An 18,421-nucleotide genomic window follows, 5' to 3' on the forward strand; every position below is an offset into this window, starting at 1 on the left:
AAACTAAATTTAAATATCATTTGATTTTGTCATTTAACTTGCTTGAGTCATTAAAAGTTAACTTACATGCATTTTATTTATTGCATTGTACACATATTTAGACATAAATGTAATGTACATATGCATACGTGTAATGTATGTACGCATGTACAATGTATGTACATACATTCATGTATTGTACGTGCTTTTTTTGTACATATGGATATGCATACATGGAACATATGTGTATTGTACATGTGTGGATACATTCATTGGACATATATACATTGCACCATATGCATAGATAGGGATAGCATGCATGTACACATGTAAAATTTGTACGAAAGAATTATGCCCAATATATTTATGCACATATGTACTGTATATGTACACACATATGTACATTATATGAACATTATATGTTCATTTCATGATATGTACATTATATGAATATACATCTGTACAATATATGCTTCTCAAATGTGTGTATGTACGTACGTTATGCATGTCGAATGTATGTATAAATATATATGTAAAATATAAATACGCCCAATGTACGTACAATTGTACACAAATGTATTATGCATATTTGGATACATACATTGAGCATGAACATATTATATATATGTACATATATACACTGGACATGCTTATCATGTACATGTATACATACATATATTGTACATCCTACAGATATACCTATATTGTACATGCATACATATATTATACTGTTCATAAATAAATTGCACATGCATGCATGAGACATACATTGTACAGACAATGTACGTATGTTCGTACAAACACAAGTACTTGTATATACATGCGTACATGAACACAGATATACATTTTACATACACAAATATTTGCATAAAATGCATATATTCATTGTGCATAAATGTGCATGTCTACATTGTTTGCACATACATACGTAATTATTATCTATATACATACGTACATATATTTTATACCTACAATATAAGTGTATGTACATGTATGTGAAACTAAAATGTCTGAACATATGCACTAGATAAAATCATATGTACATACATTTTAGTTACATTCATTTGTACGTATACAAATACGTACAAAATGCAGTACATGTTAATACGTGCAAAATGTATCATTATAAAATACATTCTACTATCTACTGTAAAATATAATTATTTATAAGAATACAATAGTCTTGTAATCGTGTATTTAGATTACATGTAATCATAATTACATGTAATCAAATTACATGTAATCGTGATTACATGTAATCATATATTTTGATTACTTGTAATCATAATTACTCGTAATCGTTTTTGTTGTGATTACTTGTAATCGCAATTACTTGGAATCATGATTACAAGTAATTGATTACTGTAATCAAAATTGTAATCATGATTACAGCTGCAATCAAAATTTTTTGAAAGTTGTAATCATGATTACAAGTAATTGATTACTGTAATCGACTATGTAATCATGATTAAAGCTGTAATCAAACTTTGTAATCACGATTACAAGTAATTGATTACTGTAATCAATATTGTAATCATGATTACAGCTGTAATCAAAATTTTTGAAAATTGTAATCATGATTACAAGTAATTGATTACTGTAATCAAAAAATGTAATCGATTACATTTTTGGCCAACTCTGCCGGACAGTGACCTCGCTCATCCCCATCGAATTGTTATCCTGGTGAATCTGGTTATTTTTTATAAATATATAGCGACTACCAAAAACTTTTGCCTCTTTTATTGAAGAAAAAAGTAAAAATGGGAACTTATTGTTATAAAAGAAATTACTTTCCACTCATGCAAATAAATCATAATATCATACTAATTAAACATATGACACAGAAAACAATTAATGCTTTTGCGGTTTGTCATTTGGCATAGTATGCAATACTTAGTTTGCAATACCTAGCAATAATTTGTAATGCTAGATTGCCAATTTTGCTGGTAATACATACATACATAAATATTTTAGTGTGATTTAAAATATTTAAAGTGAGGTCCGTATTTTTAAATAAGTAGAATTTCAATTATTTCTAAAAGATTTAAAATCTTAAAGATTAAAAGATTAATTTTTAGATTTAAAATCGTACCGTCAAAGATCAAGACAGTATGTGTTAAAAATTATCGTCTGCGTAATTTTAAACTTTGATCTAGTTCATAAAATAAAGTTGCTATAGTAACGGTTTTGTTTTGCTTTTTTTTTTTTTGTGTGTGGAGAAGAGACAAAATGGCTTTGAGTTCATATTTATTTGTTTTTGAGCATTAATATATTTACGCCATTTTATATCTTTGAGCGTTTCGAGTTATACTGATGACGCTAGTATTTTATATTTTTGTAAATAGAACTGTAAAACAAATCATTTCGTGTGTTGTAAGTTGTTTTATGGAATAATTAAGAACGCTGACATCTTTCACTAATTCTGATTCGAAGTGCAAAATGGAATATTATATGTAAGTATAATAAACTCTTATTATTCAAGTGAGAGTGGATTTAATTTTTGTCTCTTACATATTCGTATGGTATAGTGGTGAATTAGTTATTAAAATGTTAAGTACCTACAACATAGACTAACATTTAAAAAAAATCCTAAGTATTTCAACGGCTTTTTTGATGGATATTAAATCAAATTAGCAACTCCGTCAAAATCAAATTGCGTATTTATTTCTTGTTATTAATTATGCGGGTCAATGAGTTTCATTTGTAAGTTTTTTTTTAAAAGAACGAAATGAATATTAACCGTTATAAACTTCCTCAAGGTAAAAGAACGCTCAGATCTAAAACAGTAAATGATACATTTGAAAACAAAAGATAAACTTAGAAAAAATAATTTAGAATTAATAACGCTGCTCAAGAACTAAAAGTCAGCTTATCCAAGTATTCGAGTACTTATGTTTAAAAATTGAAATCAGCCTGTGTATTTAATTATTCTACTTCTTTATAGAATAGTATATATTTCTGTATCTATATAAATCGGAAAACAACAAAGAATCATCCGAATTAGTTGAAATAGTATCATTTGTGTTGATTATTAATACATTTTTATCGTTTTCTTGGTAAGTATTTTTTTATTTTGAAAGATTAATTTCAACTGGAATTCAGCTATTCTGTTTTTAAGCTACATATTAAAATTCATATCGTGATCTTACAATTATAAAATTTTGTTGTGTGGATATGTCATCTAAAAGTAACGGAGGGATAATCTACGTATATATTATTTGAGAATAAATTTTTCAAACAAAGAACATTTCATTTGGAATTATCCGGATTTATAAAGCAAGTGTTATGATGATTTTTATAATAAAAGATTTACCTGTAAATAATTTTTTTTTATAATTTGATAATAGTTCGCTACAGAATGGTTTTCTTCGTCTGATCAAGAACTTTAAGACTTTGAAAAAAAATATAAAAGTTTTTTTTATTTCAATATGAGGAATTTGTAGAATCGCTTTTTTTTCATCCTAAGCATTCCTTATTTTACATTTTTAGTTTGTAAATAATGATTTTTTAATGAAACTTTAAATTTTTTGATAAAAATTGTATTTACAAAATTAAATCGTATAAAATTATGTGATTCTGTATACTTTTTTTACATATTTTAATGTTTCAAGTAATATAATTCAGAAAAGTATAGAATGTATAGTTTAAGTAGATCTTTCATATTAAATCATTAAATTTAGTAGAACGATTTCTCAGACACTAGGTTTTATCTCTAATAATAAGATTTTTTACAAATATTTTCCGATGCGTTTCGGATGTTCCATCTCTAAATAAAAGAGATTCCATTTTGTTTTCTATTCCATAAGAAGCAATATCATACATTTTCCTTTTTTAAATTTAATTGGCCACAATAATGTAAGGAACGTTGCCATTCTACACTTAAAAAATCTCCAGTGCAACTGATGTTGTTCTGCTGGCAGGAATTCGTCTCAAATAACAACGCCTCCTATAGGTCGTTGCGTTCGTGAATTAAAATTTACTTCAGCTTGCCAACCAGTTTTAAACTTTTTTAATCCTAGACGAAAGTTAATTGATCAAATATATAATTTATGTACGTTTGGGGAGTCTATCCGCTGTTGGTTCCCAACCTCTAATCTTCTACTTTTATGTTAAAAGGATCATGTATTGGCGCCTTCTTTTTCGAGTTGTCACCCACATGAACATTCACACCGATGAGTGATGCGTATAAATTATAATATGGTTATTCAAAAGTATATTGTGATATTTTCTTTAATAATGTAATTTCTACATTAATGTCATTATTTGGTTACCCAACTATAATGTAGCACCATTCGCAATGATATGGTATTCAATAATTACCGCTTTGTTTAATATACACGATATTGTCATATTCGATTCCCTATGTGTATTATCTGTCACCGGTGACCTGCGCAAATCTAGCTCTGCCGCAAATCAGAACTTAGCGCGGTTCTACTTGTTGGTGAACTTGATTCATAGGCTTGGTGTTGAGAATCGATTTAATAGTTTTTAATCGTAATCGTTATGGATATTTGTTTATAAAAATAATAACCTGAATCTGGCTATTGGAATTAATGTACGAAAAATAAAGAAAGGTTGTTTTGTTTTATAATTGAGAATTAAGCATTTCTCTGCGTGAATTTGTTTATTAATTTCGCCTTCATAGTTCGTGAAACGAAACACTTGGCAATAAGTATTGATTTTTAAAAAAAAAAATTTTTAATAAAATTTATATTTTCATTTAAATAATAACATAAAATTTAAGAATTTGAAATTCATGATAAAAAAAGAAGTGAATATTTTATTATTTTCATTAGTTGGCACACATTAGAATTAGAATTAAGCCTTGAATTTTAAATGTCTTTTGGACCAATAAGAATTTATATTTTTAATTTTATATTTATGTTTATGTTTAATGTTATGTTATGTTTATGTTTATGTTTATGATATTTATGTTTAATATTACCACTCACGGTGAAATATAATCTTTCTTCAATTTTCGATAACTTATGTTAGCCTGTATGCTTTTGCACGCTTATGCATTTAAACTATGACTTTACTGAGCTTTAAGGATATTTAATGCTTTCTAGTGGTTCCGCCTGCTTCTTTTTTTTTTTTTTTTTAACATTTTGTGAAAATGCTGTTTCTATGACAGCGCACATTTAAGCTATGTTTTGATTTAATTTTTTGTCATCAATTAATATTTTACATTTTAATATTTTTTTATCAATGAAATTTCGTATTTTCGATGTTGTGCCAGAACCACATAACCCCGAAAAAAGATGAATATTTGCAAACCACCCCTAGAAAATTTAAAAACTGCTAAAAAAAAAAAAAAAAAAAAAAAGATCTAAACTGGTTCTTTAGTGACTAGAGAAGATACATGGATAGACTTTTTTTGTAAAGAGTGAGGAAATATGAATTTTTAACAAATGACCTTTTCAGTAGATGGCATTACTTTAATATCATAATTTATTTTTTATTGAATTCTGAATATGAAAAATAATAAAGCAAGAAGAATGTTGCTCTTATTTAATATAGAATTTATGAAAAGATAAAACATTTTGAGCAAATTCATTATTCAATAGATTAAAAGATAAGAAAATGCGTACGTTAATCAAATGCTTAATGTTTCGAGGTCGAGTTTAAAATAATAATGAATATTTTGTGTGATTACAAAATCATGACGCTTTAATTAAATTCGGGGCTGTTGCAACAACTAAAGGAATAATATTAATGATGTATGTTACTGTGCCTGATCTCAATTTTATTATCTCGACAATCAATATTTATCAGTAGAATATCAAGATTTATTTGATAACTGTTGAATGAGAGTGACTTTCAATTTAACTATTTTTGTATCATAATCACTTCAGAATATGAATTTTTTTTTCTGAGTACTCTGGGCTTAAAAACTAGGTCAGTAAAAATGGGGCTCATTATGGTAACAGTGAGAGAAGAATTGAAATAATTTTAAAAATTGTTGTATGCATTGAGCATGGAAACTTGAAGTTTACCCCTTCCCCGAGAGTTGAGTTTTAGTCGACATTTACTCAGATAAACTTGAACTTTTCAAACAAGTTTTTTTTTTCTGTTATGACCTTTTTCTCAGTAAATTCAAAATGGTGACTAAAACTCATCTCTCGGGGAAGGGATAAACGAAGTGACATGTAGTTTCGTATAAGAAATGGTGACTAAAACTCATCAAAATGGTGACTAAAACTCATCTCTCGGGGAAGGGATAAACGAAGTGACATGTAGTTTCGTATAAAAACTTATCGGCTGAATCGAATGAAACCATAATTCACCAAGTTGATAGGACGAAGATTCAGAAGATATACGAGAACTAGCCGCCTTTGTCACTTTTCGAAATTGATTGTACATCATATAAATTTTAATGGTAGCTAAGCACAGCACAACTGTATTTAAATATTTTAGTTCTTCAACTCCTCTTCCAATCCGAACGCCTTATTTAATTTAAACATCGACAGCAATTTAGGAACCGCTTCATCTCTACTTAGTGCTCTAAATATTAGCTTATATTATTGAAAGAAATATGATTTTGTTAGAATTTATTACAAGAATAACAACATTACAAGAACAGTCATTATAACTAAAGTAAAAGACGTATTTTTAAAAATTAATTTTCACTTTTTATTTTTTCTTCTTTTTTTGCTTTACCATTGAACTTTACCATTGCCAGTTAATGGTAATGGTAAACTTGATAGACTCAGATAAACGTGAACTTTTCAAACAAGTTTTTTTTTCTGTTATGACCTTTTTCTCAGTAAATTCAAAATGGTGACTAAAACTCATCTCTCGGGGAAGGGATAAACGAAGTGACATGTAGTTTCGTATAAGAAATGGTGACTAAAACTCATCAAAATGGTGACTAAAACTCATCTCTCGGGGAAGGGATAAACGAAGTGACATGTAGTTTCGTATAAAAACTTATCGGCTGAATCGAATGAAACCATAATTCACCAAGTTGATAGGACGAAGATTCAGAAGATATACGAGAACTAGCCGCCTTTGTCACTTTTCGAAATTGCTTGTACATCATATAAATTTTAATGGTAGCTAAGCACAGCACAACTGTATTTAAATATTTTAGTTCTTCAACTCCTCTTCCAATCCGAACGCCTTATTTAATTTAAACATCGACAGCAATTTAGGAACCGCTTCATCTCTACTTAGTGCTCTAAATATTAGCTTATATTATTGAAAGAAATATGATTTTGTTAGAATTTATTACAAGAATAACAACATTACAAGAACAGTCATTATAACTAAAGTAAAAGACGTATTTTTAAAAATTAATTTTCACTTTTTATTTTTTCTTCTTTTTTTGCTTTACCATTGAACTTTACCATTGCCAGTTAATGGTAATGGTAAACTTGATAGACTCAGATAAACGTGAACTTTTCAAACAAGTTTTTTTTTCTGTTATGACCTTTTTCTCAGTAAATTCAAAATGGTGACTAAAACTCATCTCTCGGGGAAGGGATAAACGAAGTGACATGTAGTTTCGTATAAGAAATGGTGACTAAAACTCATCAAAATGGTGACTAAAACTCATCTCTCGGGGAAGGGATAAACGAAGTGACATGTAGTTTCGTATAAAAACTTATCGGCTGAATCGAATGAAACCATAATTCACCAAGTTGATAGGACGAAGATTCAGAAGATATACGAGAACTAGCCGCCTTTGTCACTTTTCGAAATTGCTTGTACATCATATAAATTTTAATGGTAGCTAAGCACAGCACAACTGTATTTAAATATTTTAGTTCTTCAACTCCTCTTCCAATCCGAACGCCTTATTTAATTTAAACATCGACAGCAATTTAGGAACCGCTTCATCTCTACTTAGTGCTCTAAATATTAGCTTATATTATTGAAAGAAATATGATTTTGTTAGAATTTATTACAAGAATAACAACATTACAAGAACAGTCATTATAACTAAAGTAAAAGACGTATTTTTAAAAATTAATTTTCACTTTTTATTTTTTCTTCTTTTTTTGCTATACAGCATTTTTTCTTTTAAAAATGTGCTCCGACCATAGTAAAAGAAAGACATCAACTAATGGCCTATCTCATTTTAAGGTTTGGTGAAAAACACAATCATGATTATGTGATGTAACCCTGATCATTCCCTAGTGAAGTATCTTTTTATTTTTCTCATTTGTCCTTGGATTACATCCAAAAGAGCACGCCTTTACTAAGGCATCCAGGTATTGCTTTCCTGAAAGGGAGAATGCCAAGGTTTCATGCATTGGTTATCACTTCAACTGCTAGCTCCCACTATGGATAATTATTCCCTATTTGCATTTTATTTTTTTCCTTATTGTATTTTTTTATCAGACAAAAGAAATTAAAAGTTTACATTTATTAAAGTAAAATGTTTCCGCAATAGCGTGAAGCATATTGCCTTTTGTAATAAATTTGTTTCCTTTTTTTTTTTGTCTCAAATAAAAGTTTTTGATCAGAGAAGTGGACTTAAATTAGCAACAAAAAAGTATTTTCAAAAATTTTTAAACATAAGCATTTTATAGCCATTTAATTGTTTGAATAAAATTTTTAATCTATCATTACATATCCCTGAAAAAAAAAGAATCACGAAAATAAGCACCTGAAAAAAAGCACCTCATTTACAATTATTTAAATTCAACGTCCGATTCCATACTGTATTAAATCTTGGATCAAGTTACGGTAAAATGTACCGTCCCTCAGTGTGCCGGTACTTTTTTTTCCGTAAAATCCATTTTACCGGAACATGTTACTGAACAAAAAATCTGATGTGCCGTAATTTTTACATTAATAATTACTGTAAAATCACTGAATCACTCTAATCAAATAAATATAAAAGTAAAAATCACGGTATAATTACGGTAAAAATGGTTTTTATGATAAAATGGATTTTACAGAAGATGGACCCAAACTGCCGATACTTAATGCCATAATTTAATCTGAAATTTTTAACAGTTTATTCGGGCTGCTGAGCCTGAAATTAATGTAATTTTATAATCAATCTTTCGTAACTACATATTTCTTAAAAAAACTACTATACAAAGCTTAGTTTGAAGTTAAATCAAAATAACTTTTTAAACTTTATATATTTTAATGCAAATTATATAATATATTATAACATTATTATAAATAATGTATTAATTAAATAAATTATCAATAGTCTTTTATGGGCCCAATCTTTAAATACATTAAATATATTAACAAAAATGATAAAGTATTTCAAATTAATAGTTTTTTAAAAAAATAGCCCGTTGAAAAAGTACTATTTGCATATTATTATCATATCACAATACAACAAGTGCAATTGCTATAATTTAGACCATTTTTAAAACTGCTTAAGAGTCATAATTTTTTTGTGCATTAGTTTGAAGTGAATAAAGTTCCTTTCTGCATATTTTTAATTAATTCTTATATATTAATTCATTTTTTGAAAGAATATATAATTTCATTCTATTAATTATTTAATTACACTAAATTCTGGTTCACCTACATGAATTTGTAGTTAAGTGCTTAGGTGCTTTTTTTTAATGTTTTGTTTGCCGGTTATTTTTTACCGTTGTTCTTTTTATCCATCTAAAAGAAGTATGACACTGACTTAAAAACAAGTTTTTAACTACAAGTTTCTAAAAATCATTTATTGATTTATTTGAAAGAAACACACAAACAATTTCAGAAAATGGGACTTATTTTTTCCCTCCAAATGAAAATGTGTAAATTTGAATAATGACTATAATATTTTAAAGTTTAAAACAGGCTTGCTGTTTTAACTAATTTTAAGCGAACTTATATTTAAATATCAAACTAAATTGTTTTTTTAAAAAAAATTTATAACTTAAATGTTTTAGTTTCGCCGTACTTTTAATTCTAAATAACTCTTTTCGACTCATATTAAAGCTACATAATGTTTTCCTAGACATTAACTCATATTTCTCGCTTTGCGTGACGTTCTAAAAGCACGCTCTATAATTTTCCAATTCGGTAACTTTAAAGTTAGAGTTACGTTCAATAAAATAGCAAAATCAATCGCTTAACTAATATCAAACGCAATATAGTTAGATAAGTAAAGGTAGCATTTTAATTTTGAAAATGCTAATTTTAAATCGAGCGAAACTTCACAGAAGACAATTGTATATATAAAAATTTTTTTTTCCGCTCCTTTCATATTCATTGGTAAATGATTCGCAACTTTAGAGAGTTCATTTGTTTACTTTGACAAAATTGCCTTTTTTATTTTATTTAATTAAAAATGTTTTATTTAATAAAATTTTTTCGCAGTTGCCAAAGCAAGTAGTAAAATCTGTCCCTCTGGGTATTTTTTCTTCTTTTTACTTTTATTAGAAATCAACTGCTTATTATTAGCTGCCGGTAGTGAGGATGAGCATTTTTAGGAAAGGATTACATTCCTTTATTTAACGAAACTAAAGCACAACTCGCCCTTAAAACCTAAACAAACAAAACAACAATAAAGTGAAGTATCTTGAAAAGAAAACTGAACCATTTCAAAGAATAATGTAATAATAAGAAATAATATGAGTTTGAGGGGTTTTCTCTAAGGGAATTTTGCATCAAAATCTTCAATTGAATTCCAATTCATTCATTTTCATCAGTCATTCAAAATCCCCCACCTTTAACCGTGGTGCGTCATGGGATAGAGCGATGGCCTTCCAATGAGGTGACTAGTGATGGCTCGTCAATGCAAATTCCGCTCCCGGCTCACACCGATCACAGTGCTGACGTGAATATCCTCAATGGTAGACGGATCATGGGTTAGAGTTCCCTTAACGTCAGGCTAATCATGGGAGGTTTTCGTAGTTTTCCTCCCCATGTAACGGACATGAGGGTTAGTTCCTTAAAAAAGTCCTACACGAAGGCAAATTTTCCCCGATACTTGATCCAGACTTTCCCTTTTCTTTTGAATTGGGTTCAAAATTGCAAGTATGCTGAGTTGAACATTGGTAGATGCAAAGCAAGAATTAAGTCGGCTGTTTAACGACAGTTATAAAATAAAATCATTCAAAATCGAGCCGTGGGGGTTCAGGAGATAGAGCGTTCGTTTCCCAAAGAGGTAATCCTGATTCGAATCCAAGCGATGGCTGGTTGATACGAATTCCGCACCCGGCTAGCACCGACCATAATGTTGACGTGAATATTCTAAATGGTAAACAGATCAAGGGTTAAAGTTCCCTGGCCATCAGGCTAATCGTGTGAGGTTTTTGTGATTTTCCATTCCATGTAACGCAAATGTAGGTTAGTTCCATCAAAAAGTTCTCCATGAAGACTCGTTTGTCCCAATCCTTGATTCAAGAGTTTCCCGTCGGCTTCGAACATTGATAGTCGGAAACTCAACACAGTGCCGGATTACCCATCAGTCCAGACTAGGCCATGGCCTGGGGCCTCCAATGATTAGGGGCCCCTTTAAAATGGATTTTTTGAAAATAAATTTTAAAAAATTAAGAAAAACAATGATTTTTTAAAAAAAATAAATTTCAAATATATATTAATAAAATACGATCTTTTTTTTTACATAATGTTAATCATATTGCTTTCTTAAATGAAAAGATGTAATGCCTGGGTTGCCCGAAAGAGGGAGCTAGGGAAAACTTCACCCATGATCCTCTCGGATTCTTCTGTAGAACGTTTTGTTTACAAGTAGATGTGTATATGTAGTACGAAAATGTTGTTTGATATTTGTTAGTGTTGTGTTTGTATTTTTTATATTAATTAAAATGTTATAAAAATAACATAGAGAGCTAGCCTGGTTTATTATAGTGGCGGCCCACCTATGGGGCCCGAAGTCTTCATTTTTATGGCTTCGGTCAAGAACCGAAAATAGTGATGTAGTGCAAATTTGCATCGCTTTCGTTTTCGTCATGATTCGTTTTCAAAATAGTTTTCGTCGAAATACCAAAGATAGGTAAACGTATACCTAAATCTGTTGCTCTTATGAAGTTCTACAATGTGAATACGTTCAATAAGTTAGGTATTTCCGAATTAGAAATCCGAAGCGGGGATTTCGAAAATAATGATGCAGAATCAAACCTGCAGAAATTAATGCAGAATCAAACCTACAATTATTAAAATATGCAAGTAATGTTAAATATTTAAATTTTGGGCCGGCCGGCCAAACCAAAGCAAAGTAAAAAAAAAAAAAAAGGAAGATAGGTTCTTTTTTTTTTCAGGAGAAAAGAAAGAAGATATATCTATTAAATAAAAATTTGCGGTTTGTTCTTTTGAATGATGACGTAATGTTTTTGATGCTTTGTTTTGAATATTTAAAAGAACACTAATTTTTAAAGGAAATTTATTTTGTAGATTATTGCTATTGATTTTATTTATATTGTTGGTATTGATATTATTGGTATTATTTTGTAGATGATTGGTATTTATATTGTTGGTATTGCTATTATTGGTATTATTTTGTAGATGATTGGTATTTATATTGTTGGTATTAATATTATTGGTATTATTTTGTAGATGATTGGTATTTATATTGTTGGTATTGATATTATTGGTATTATATTTGTTCATTATTGGTATTGATATTTTAATTTGTTTAAGAATTAATTTTATTATGAGTACTGTTTTATTGCTATAAAGATTTAGTAGTTTATTATCTCAAGATAAAAGTGTGAACTGTTATATAATGCACAAAATTATATATTTTATATGGTAATTAATATTTAAATGAATATTAATTAAGGTGTTAATTTGAAATTAAGTTTGTTAAATATCTTAATGAGTGGTATAAATTTCACCTTTTATTAGTGAAAAGTAAATATTATTTTAGGCACTGAATGTTTTATGTCATGTATTGAAATAGTTAACAAAGCTCATGGGTGAAGGTAAGTTTTAACGAATTTTTAGTCTTTTTCTCATGTTGTTATTAGAGGATTTTTAGGGAAAATAATTTTTTTTTTTGTCAAAATGTCTGAAATTGACAAGGCGCGTAAGGATATTTTATATCAGGTAGCACTTGAGATGGAATTGGACGTTCATCCAACCATGAAAGTTGCAAAATTGCGCGAGCTTATAAAATCCTCCCCTCTGTTTAAAGACGAGGTCTTCGTAAATTCATTGGTCAAAAATATAGTTGAATTACGTGAGGAAGAACAACGTAAGGCAGAAACCGAATTGGAAGAGAAACGTAGACAACAAGAATTCGAGTTAGAAAAACAAAAGATGGAAATGAATTTTGAGTTGGAAAAACTCAAACTGCAAGCTACAGAACCTAAAGGTGCGGAGACTGGAAGCGTAGTACATCCGACGTCTTATTCTGAGACCAGAGTAGATATTCAAAAGTTACTGCCTCCATTTAAAGCCGAAACTGATGATATTACCCTATTTCTGATATTGCTGGAAAGGCAGCTAAAGTTGGCAAAAGTGCCTGAGCAACTTTGGGTTTCCCACCTGTTAAGTCTGATACCAAGTTCGATTTCTACCCTCATAGCCCGTGAGTCTGAAGAAAATGCTTCAAATTTTAACTATGTAAAAGATTTGCTTCTCAAGCGTTTCAAATTGAGTTCCGAGAAATTTAGGCAATTATTTTTTGCTCATCGCAAGCAAAAAGAAAGCACCTGGCGTGATCATTATTTTGAACTGAGAGCTTATTTCGAGAATTGGTTGAATGAGCTGAATGTTACCACTTTTAAGGATCTTCAGAATCTGATCATTGCGGATCAAATAAAAAGAAGAGTTCCTCCTGATTGCAAGGAACATCTGTTGGATGAGTGGGAACAATTAAACTCGCCAGATACTTTAGCTGATAAGCTTGACGCCTACGACAACCTTAGATCCACTTATGTAAGGAAGGATACTGCTGTTAAAAGTAAGAGAGAAATCTTATCTCAGGATAGTTACTCGAAATTAAATAAGCCTAATTATGCAGTAAAAAGAAACGAGTTTTCCTCGAATAAAGAATCGAAGATATCTTGTTATGGTTGTGGAAAACCAGGGTTTATAAGAAAGAAATGCCCTAATTGTTCCGTTGCAGAACAGAAAGAAACTGTTGAAGCAAGGAAGGTAATGCTCTATAGTTGTAATACTTCGACCGGGTCAACTCCGAATATACCTATTACGATCTGCAATAAGGAGGTATATGTCTGTGCAGACACAGGAGCAAACCGTTGTATTGCAGGTGAACGCATGTTTGAACTATTCAAGGAAAATCAAGTAGCATTGAAAAAGCACACTCATAATGTTACATTAGCTGATGGTGTGACCCAATCTAGAGAAACTTTGTCAGCTGTACTGCCAGTAACTATTGAAGGTAGAATTATTGAAACAGAATTTATAGTTTTACCTGAAGCTAAAGGTAACAGAACCTTGATGGGTATAAATTTTTTAAAGAAGGCTAATATAGTATTAGCAGCATCAACCAAGTCTTGGTATTTTGGTGATAATCCTAAGAAAAGGTATTCACTAGTTGAGGATTGCGAATCCACTGAACGCATTCCTGTAGCGAAGGTTGAAGTTAACCAATTTGCTTTGCGTAAAGATGAAGGAAAAGGTCTTACGCCTGATCAGAGAAATCAAATTAATGCTCTTCTTAAAAAGTATGAAAGATGCTTTCAACTAGGGGGAGAAGTTACTCCATTCGCCGAACATCATATTGAGACGGGGAATAATCCTCCTGTTGCAACGCCACCATACAGAATGACGCCTGTTAAAAAGGAAATTCTCAGGATAGAACTAGACAATCTCTTGGCTCAAGGTGTCATTGAAGAATGCGAGTCACCGTACGCTTCACCTGTGGTTCTTGTGCCTAAACCGGATGGTAGCATGAGGTTATGTATTGATTACCGCAAACTTAATTCCCTCACTGTACCAGATACATATCCTTTACCATTAATGGATGAATTATTGCATGAGGCTAAGCATACACCTTATATGTCAACATTAGACCTTAGATCTGGTTATCACCAAATTGCAGTTTATCCACCAGATCAGGATAAAACAGCATTTGTTTGTCCCTATGGAACTTTCCGGTACTTAAGGATGCCGTTTGGTCTACGAAATGCTCCAGCCACATTCCAAAGGTTGATTGATCGTTTCAGAAGAGGCTTGAAGGATATATTAGCTTTATCTTATCTTGATGACATCTTTGTTTTGTCGGACACTTTTGAGAACCATCTCTCCGATCTTCAAGCAGTGTTTGAGAGGCTCATCGAATTTAAACTGAATGCTAAACGAGAGAAATGCCACTTTGCTTGCGAAAAAGTAAAGTACTTGGGACACTGGATAACCCCTAATGGATTAGAACTTGATCCTGCTAAAGTGGAAGCTATAAACAATATACCCCAACCGAAAAATGTAAAGCAAGTGCAATCCTTTTTACAATCTTGCTCGTGGTATCGACGTTTTATCCCGAACTTTGCTGATATTTCGCGGCCACTCAGTAATCTAACAAAGAAGAGAACCAGTTGGAATTGGGGAAAAGCAGAACAACAAGCTTTTGAAACTCTCAAGAAATGTCTTGTAACTCCTCCAGTATTGAAACAAGCTGATTGTAAGAAACCATTCATCTTAAGAACTGATGCTAGTAACTATGCCTTAGGAGCAGTGCTTTTACAAGGAGAGGATAAGACAAATGAACATCCTATAGAATATGCCAGTCGACTTCTCACAGCAGCTGAAAGAAATTACTCAACCACAGAAAGAGAAGCATTAGCTGTCGTGTGGGCGCTTGATAAATTCCGCGGTTACATAGAAGGCCAAGAAATCACTGTAGCGACAGACCATCAACCATTAAAGTGGTTGATGAATCTAAAGTCACCGTCTGGAAGATTAGCCCGCTGGTCTTTGAAAATTCAATCTTATAACCTCAAGATCGAATATTTTCCTGGAAAATCGAATGTAGTAGCTGATATGTTGTCTCGACCTGTCTGTGATACTAAAGTAAACAATACAGAAATCTGTAATTTTGTGAGCGTAGATATGCCATCTAGAAGTCCTGCTAGCATTCGTGATGCTCAGCTAAAGGATGAAAATATTAAGAAAATAATCGAATGTTTTGAAAATAATAAGAAGAATGAAGATTTTGTGAACTGGTCAGATAAAGGATATTTGATGAATCAAGGGATACTCTATAGATATGCCCCAGACTCCGATGCAGAAGAAGCTCAACTTGTAATACCTTCCCAAGAAAGAGAAACTATCATGAAATTGCATCACGATTCTCCTACTGCTGGTCATTTTGGAGAGAAAGGAACTTACCAACGTATTTCTCAGAGATACTATTGGACCGGCATGAGATCTTATATTGAAAATTATGTCAAGAAATGTCCTGAATGCTGTCGTTTCAAAGAAACCAATCAAAAACCTGCTGGACTCCTAAGAACTCCGGCGTACGCTCAGCGATTCGAGACTTTGAGTATAGATTTATTTGGACCGTTACCAGAAAGTAAAGAAGGCCACAAGTGGATCTTTATTATTGAAGATTGCGCAACTAAATGGGTGGAACTGTTTTCTCTTGTCTCAGCCACTGCACATGAGTGTGCAACTAAACTTATTGAAGAAGTTTTCCTGAGGTACGGAATCCCAAGGAAATTAATTAGTGATAATGGCCCACAATTTGTTAGTGCTGTGCTGCAACAGGTTTGTTGTACACTGGACATTGATCAAATCCTAACTCCACTTTACCATCCACAAGCAAATCCAGTCGAAAGAAAAAATCGAGACTTAAAACCTCGTCTTGCTATCCTTGTGGGAGATTCACATGATTCTTGGTCTGAAAAACTACCAAGCATTCGTTTCGCTCTTAATTCTTCTAAATCAGATACAACTGGACATACTGCTGCATATTTGCAGTTTGGGCGTGAATTGAGGACAATTGATGATGTAGCCTACGATCTAAAAGCTGTTCTGGACAATGATAACTTTGTTCCGGAAATTACGCCGTACTTGAAGAGATTGGCCTCAATCTCTAAGACTGTTAAGGAACGCGTTGAAATGAAACAGGACCAGAGAAAGACTTATTATGACCGGAACCGTAAAAAACTGTATTTTACTCCTGGCCAAAAGGTTTGGGTTGCTTTACATCCAATTAGCAGAGCTCACAACAAAAAAACAGCAAAATTTATGCCAAAACGCGACGGCCCTTATGTGATCCTAACTCAAAGATCACCAGTTTCATACGAGGTGGCCAGTTTGGACAGTCCTAACACACCTATAGGAACTTACCATGTTTCGGCATTAAGACCGTTCGTTGAAATGGAGACTACTCCAATTGCTCCTCTGCGAAAAAGAGGAAGACCGAAGAAAAATGCTGTTTTAAAAGCGAGACGCTAATTAAAACAGAGGGGGAGAATGTAATGCCTGGGTTGCCCGAAAGAGGGAGCTAGGGAAAACTTCACCCATGATCCTCTCGGATTCTTCTGTAGAACGTTTTGTTTACAAGTAGATGTGTATATGTAGTACGAAAATGTTGTTTGATATTTGTTAGTGTTGTGTTTGTATTTTTTATATTAATTAAAATGTTATAAAAATAACATAGAGAGCTAGCCTGGTTTATTATAAAGATATATAAATACTTTTATATTTAAATAAATAAAAAATATACAGGAAAAAAAATTATTCTAAGGGCCCCAAAAATTTTAATGGCCCCGCGTACGCTTAATTCGGTCCTGACTCAACATCGTGTTGATATATCATTCAAAATCATTTTATTGCAGAAAACAATTTTAAAAAATGGCGTAATAAAACGTCTTTTTTTAATTATTTAGCTATTGTATTTGGGATAGCACCCTAAAAACTTTAGTGCCTTTTTAAAAAAAAGGAATTAAAAACTATATACATTCACACAAATTTGCGATTTATTCGAGTCATCCATTTTTGAAATCTACATAAATCTATTAAAATCTCGTAGTAGATACTAGGAGAGAAAATACGAGAGAGTAGACGCATAAATAAACTGTTTAGACGTCAAAGGACAAATTTATAATCAATTTCCTATTCATAAAGTAAAAAGATTCTGCTGACCATTAAAATATCAATAGACGAAACAAGAAAGATGTCAAGTTTAACCATGAACCAACTTTCGTCATATAAAGGTCATTTAAAGCACAACTTCCGCTTGAGTCATGGATGAAAAATGACAGTTTTATTTATTAATCATTGAAAAAAGGAGTGTTTATTCACTTACATTTCTCTAAATTAAATCTTGAATTAAAAATTTTATTCTTCTATTCTGTATATTATGATGGTAAAGATTATTTTAACAATTACATCATTTTCATGATGTTTGTTTCGAATTTCCTCTAAATTATCAATCTTGGAATTTAATTGAATTATTAATAATACATTACCTTATTCAAAAAGCATGATTGAACTAAATTACATATTTAAATGATGGTTATAGTTATTCGAAAAATACATCAATAAGAATTACAAAATGAATACATTTTATGTTTTCGGAAAATAGTGTCTTTATCTT

General features: G+C 31.0%; 1 protein-coding gene across 3 annotated transcripts in view; it reads left to right on the top strand.

Moving 5' to 3' along the window:
• Window positions 1-2,197: 2,197 nt before the first annotated feature.
• LOC107437293 (ATP-binding cassette sub-family C member 4) overlaps window positions 2,198-18,421 on the top strand; it is a 162,321-nt gene continuing 146,097 nt past the window's right edge. The window contains exon 1 of one of the 3 annotated variants that reach the window (XM_087157330.1): window positions 2,198-2,432. Coding sequence is in view for 1 of the 3 variants with exons in the window: in XM_087157329.1 (XP_087013455.1) it covers window positions 2,419-2,432 (14 nt within the window). In the remaining 2 variants the exon portion in view is untranslated. The remainder of the gene's footprint in view (window positions 2,433-18,421) is intronic. The other 2 variants (XM_087157332.1, XM_087157329.1) reach the window with 2 other exon arrangements.

Source organism: Parasteatoda tepidariorum, chromosome 2 (assembly GCF_982258835.1).
Source record: "Parasteatoda tepidariorum strain Cologne lab strain chromosome 2, Ptep-v5.0, whole genome shotgun sequence".
In the NCBI taxonomy this organism is placed as follows: Eukaryota; Metazoa; Arthropoda; class Arachnida; order Araneae; family Theridiidae; genus Parasteatoda; species Parasteatoda tepidariorum.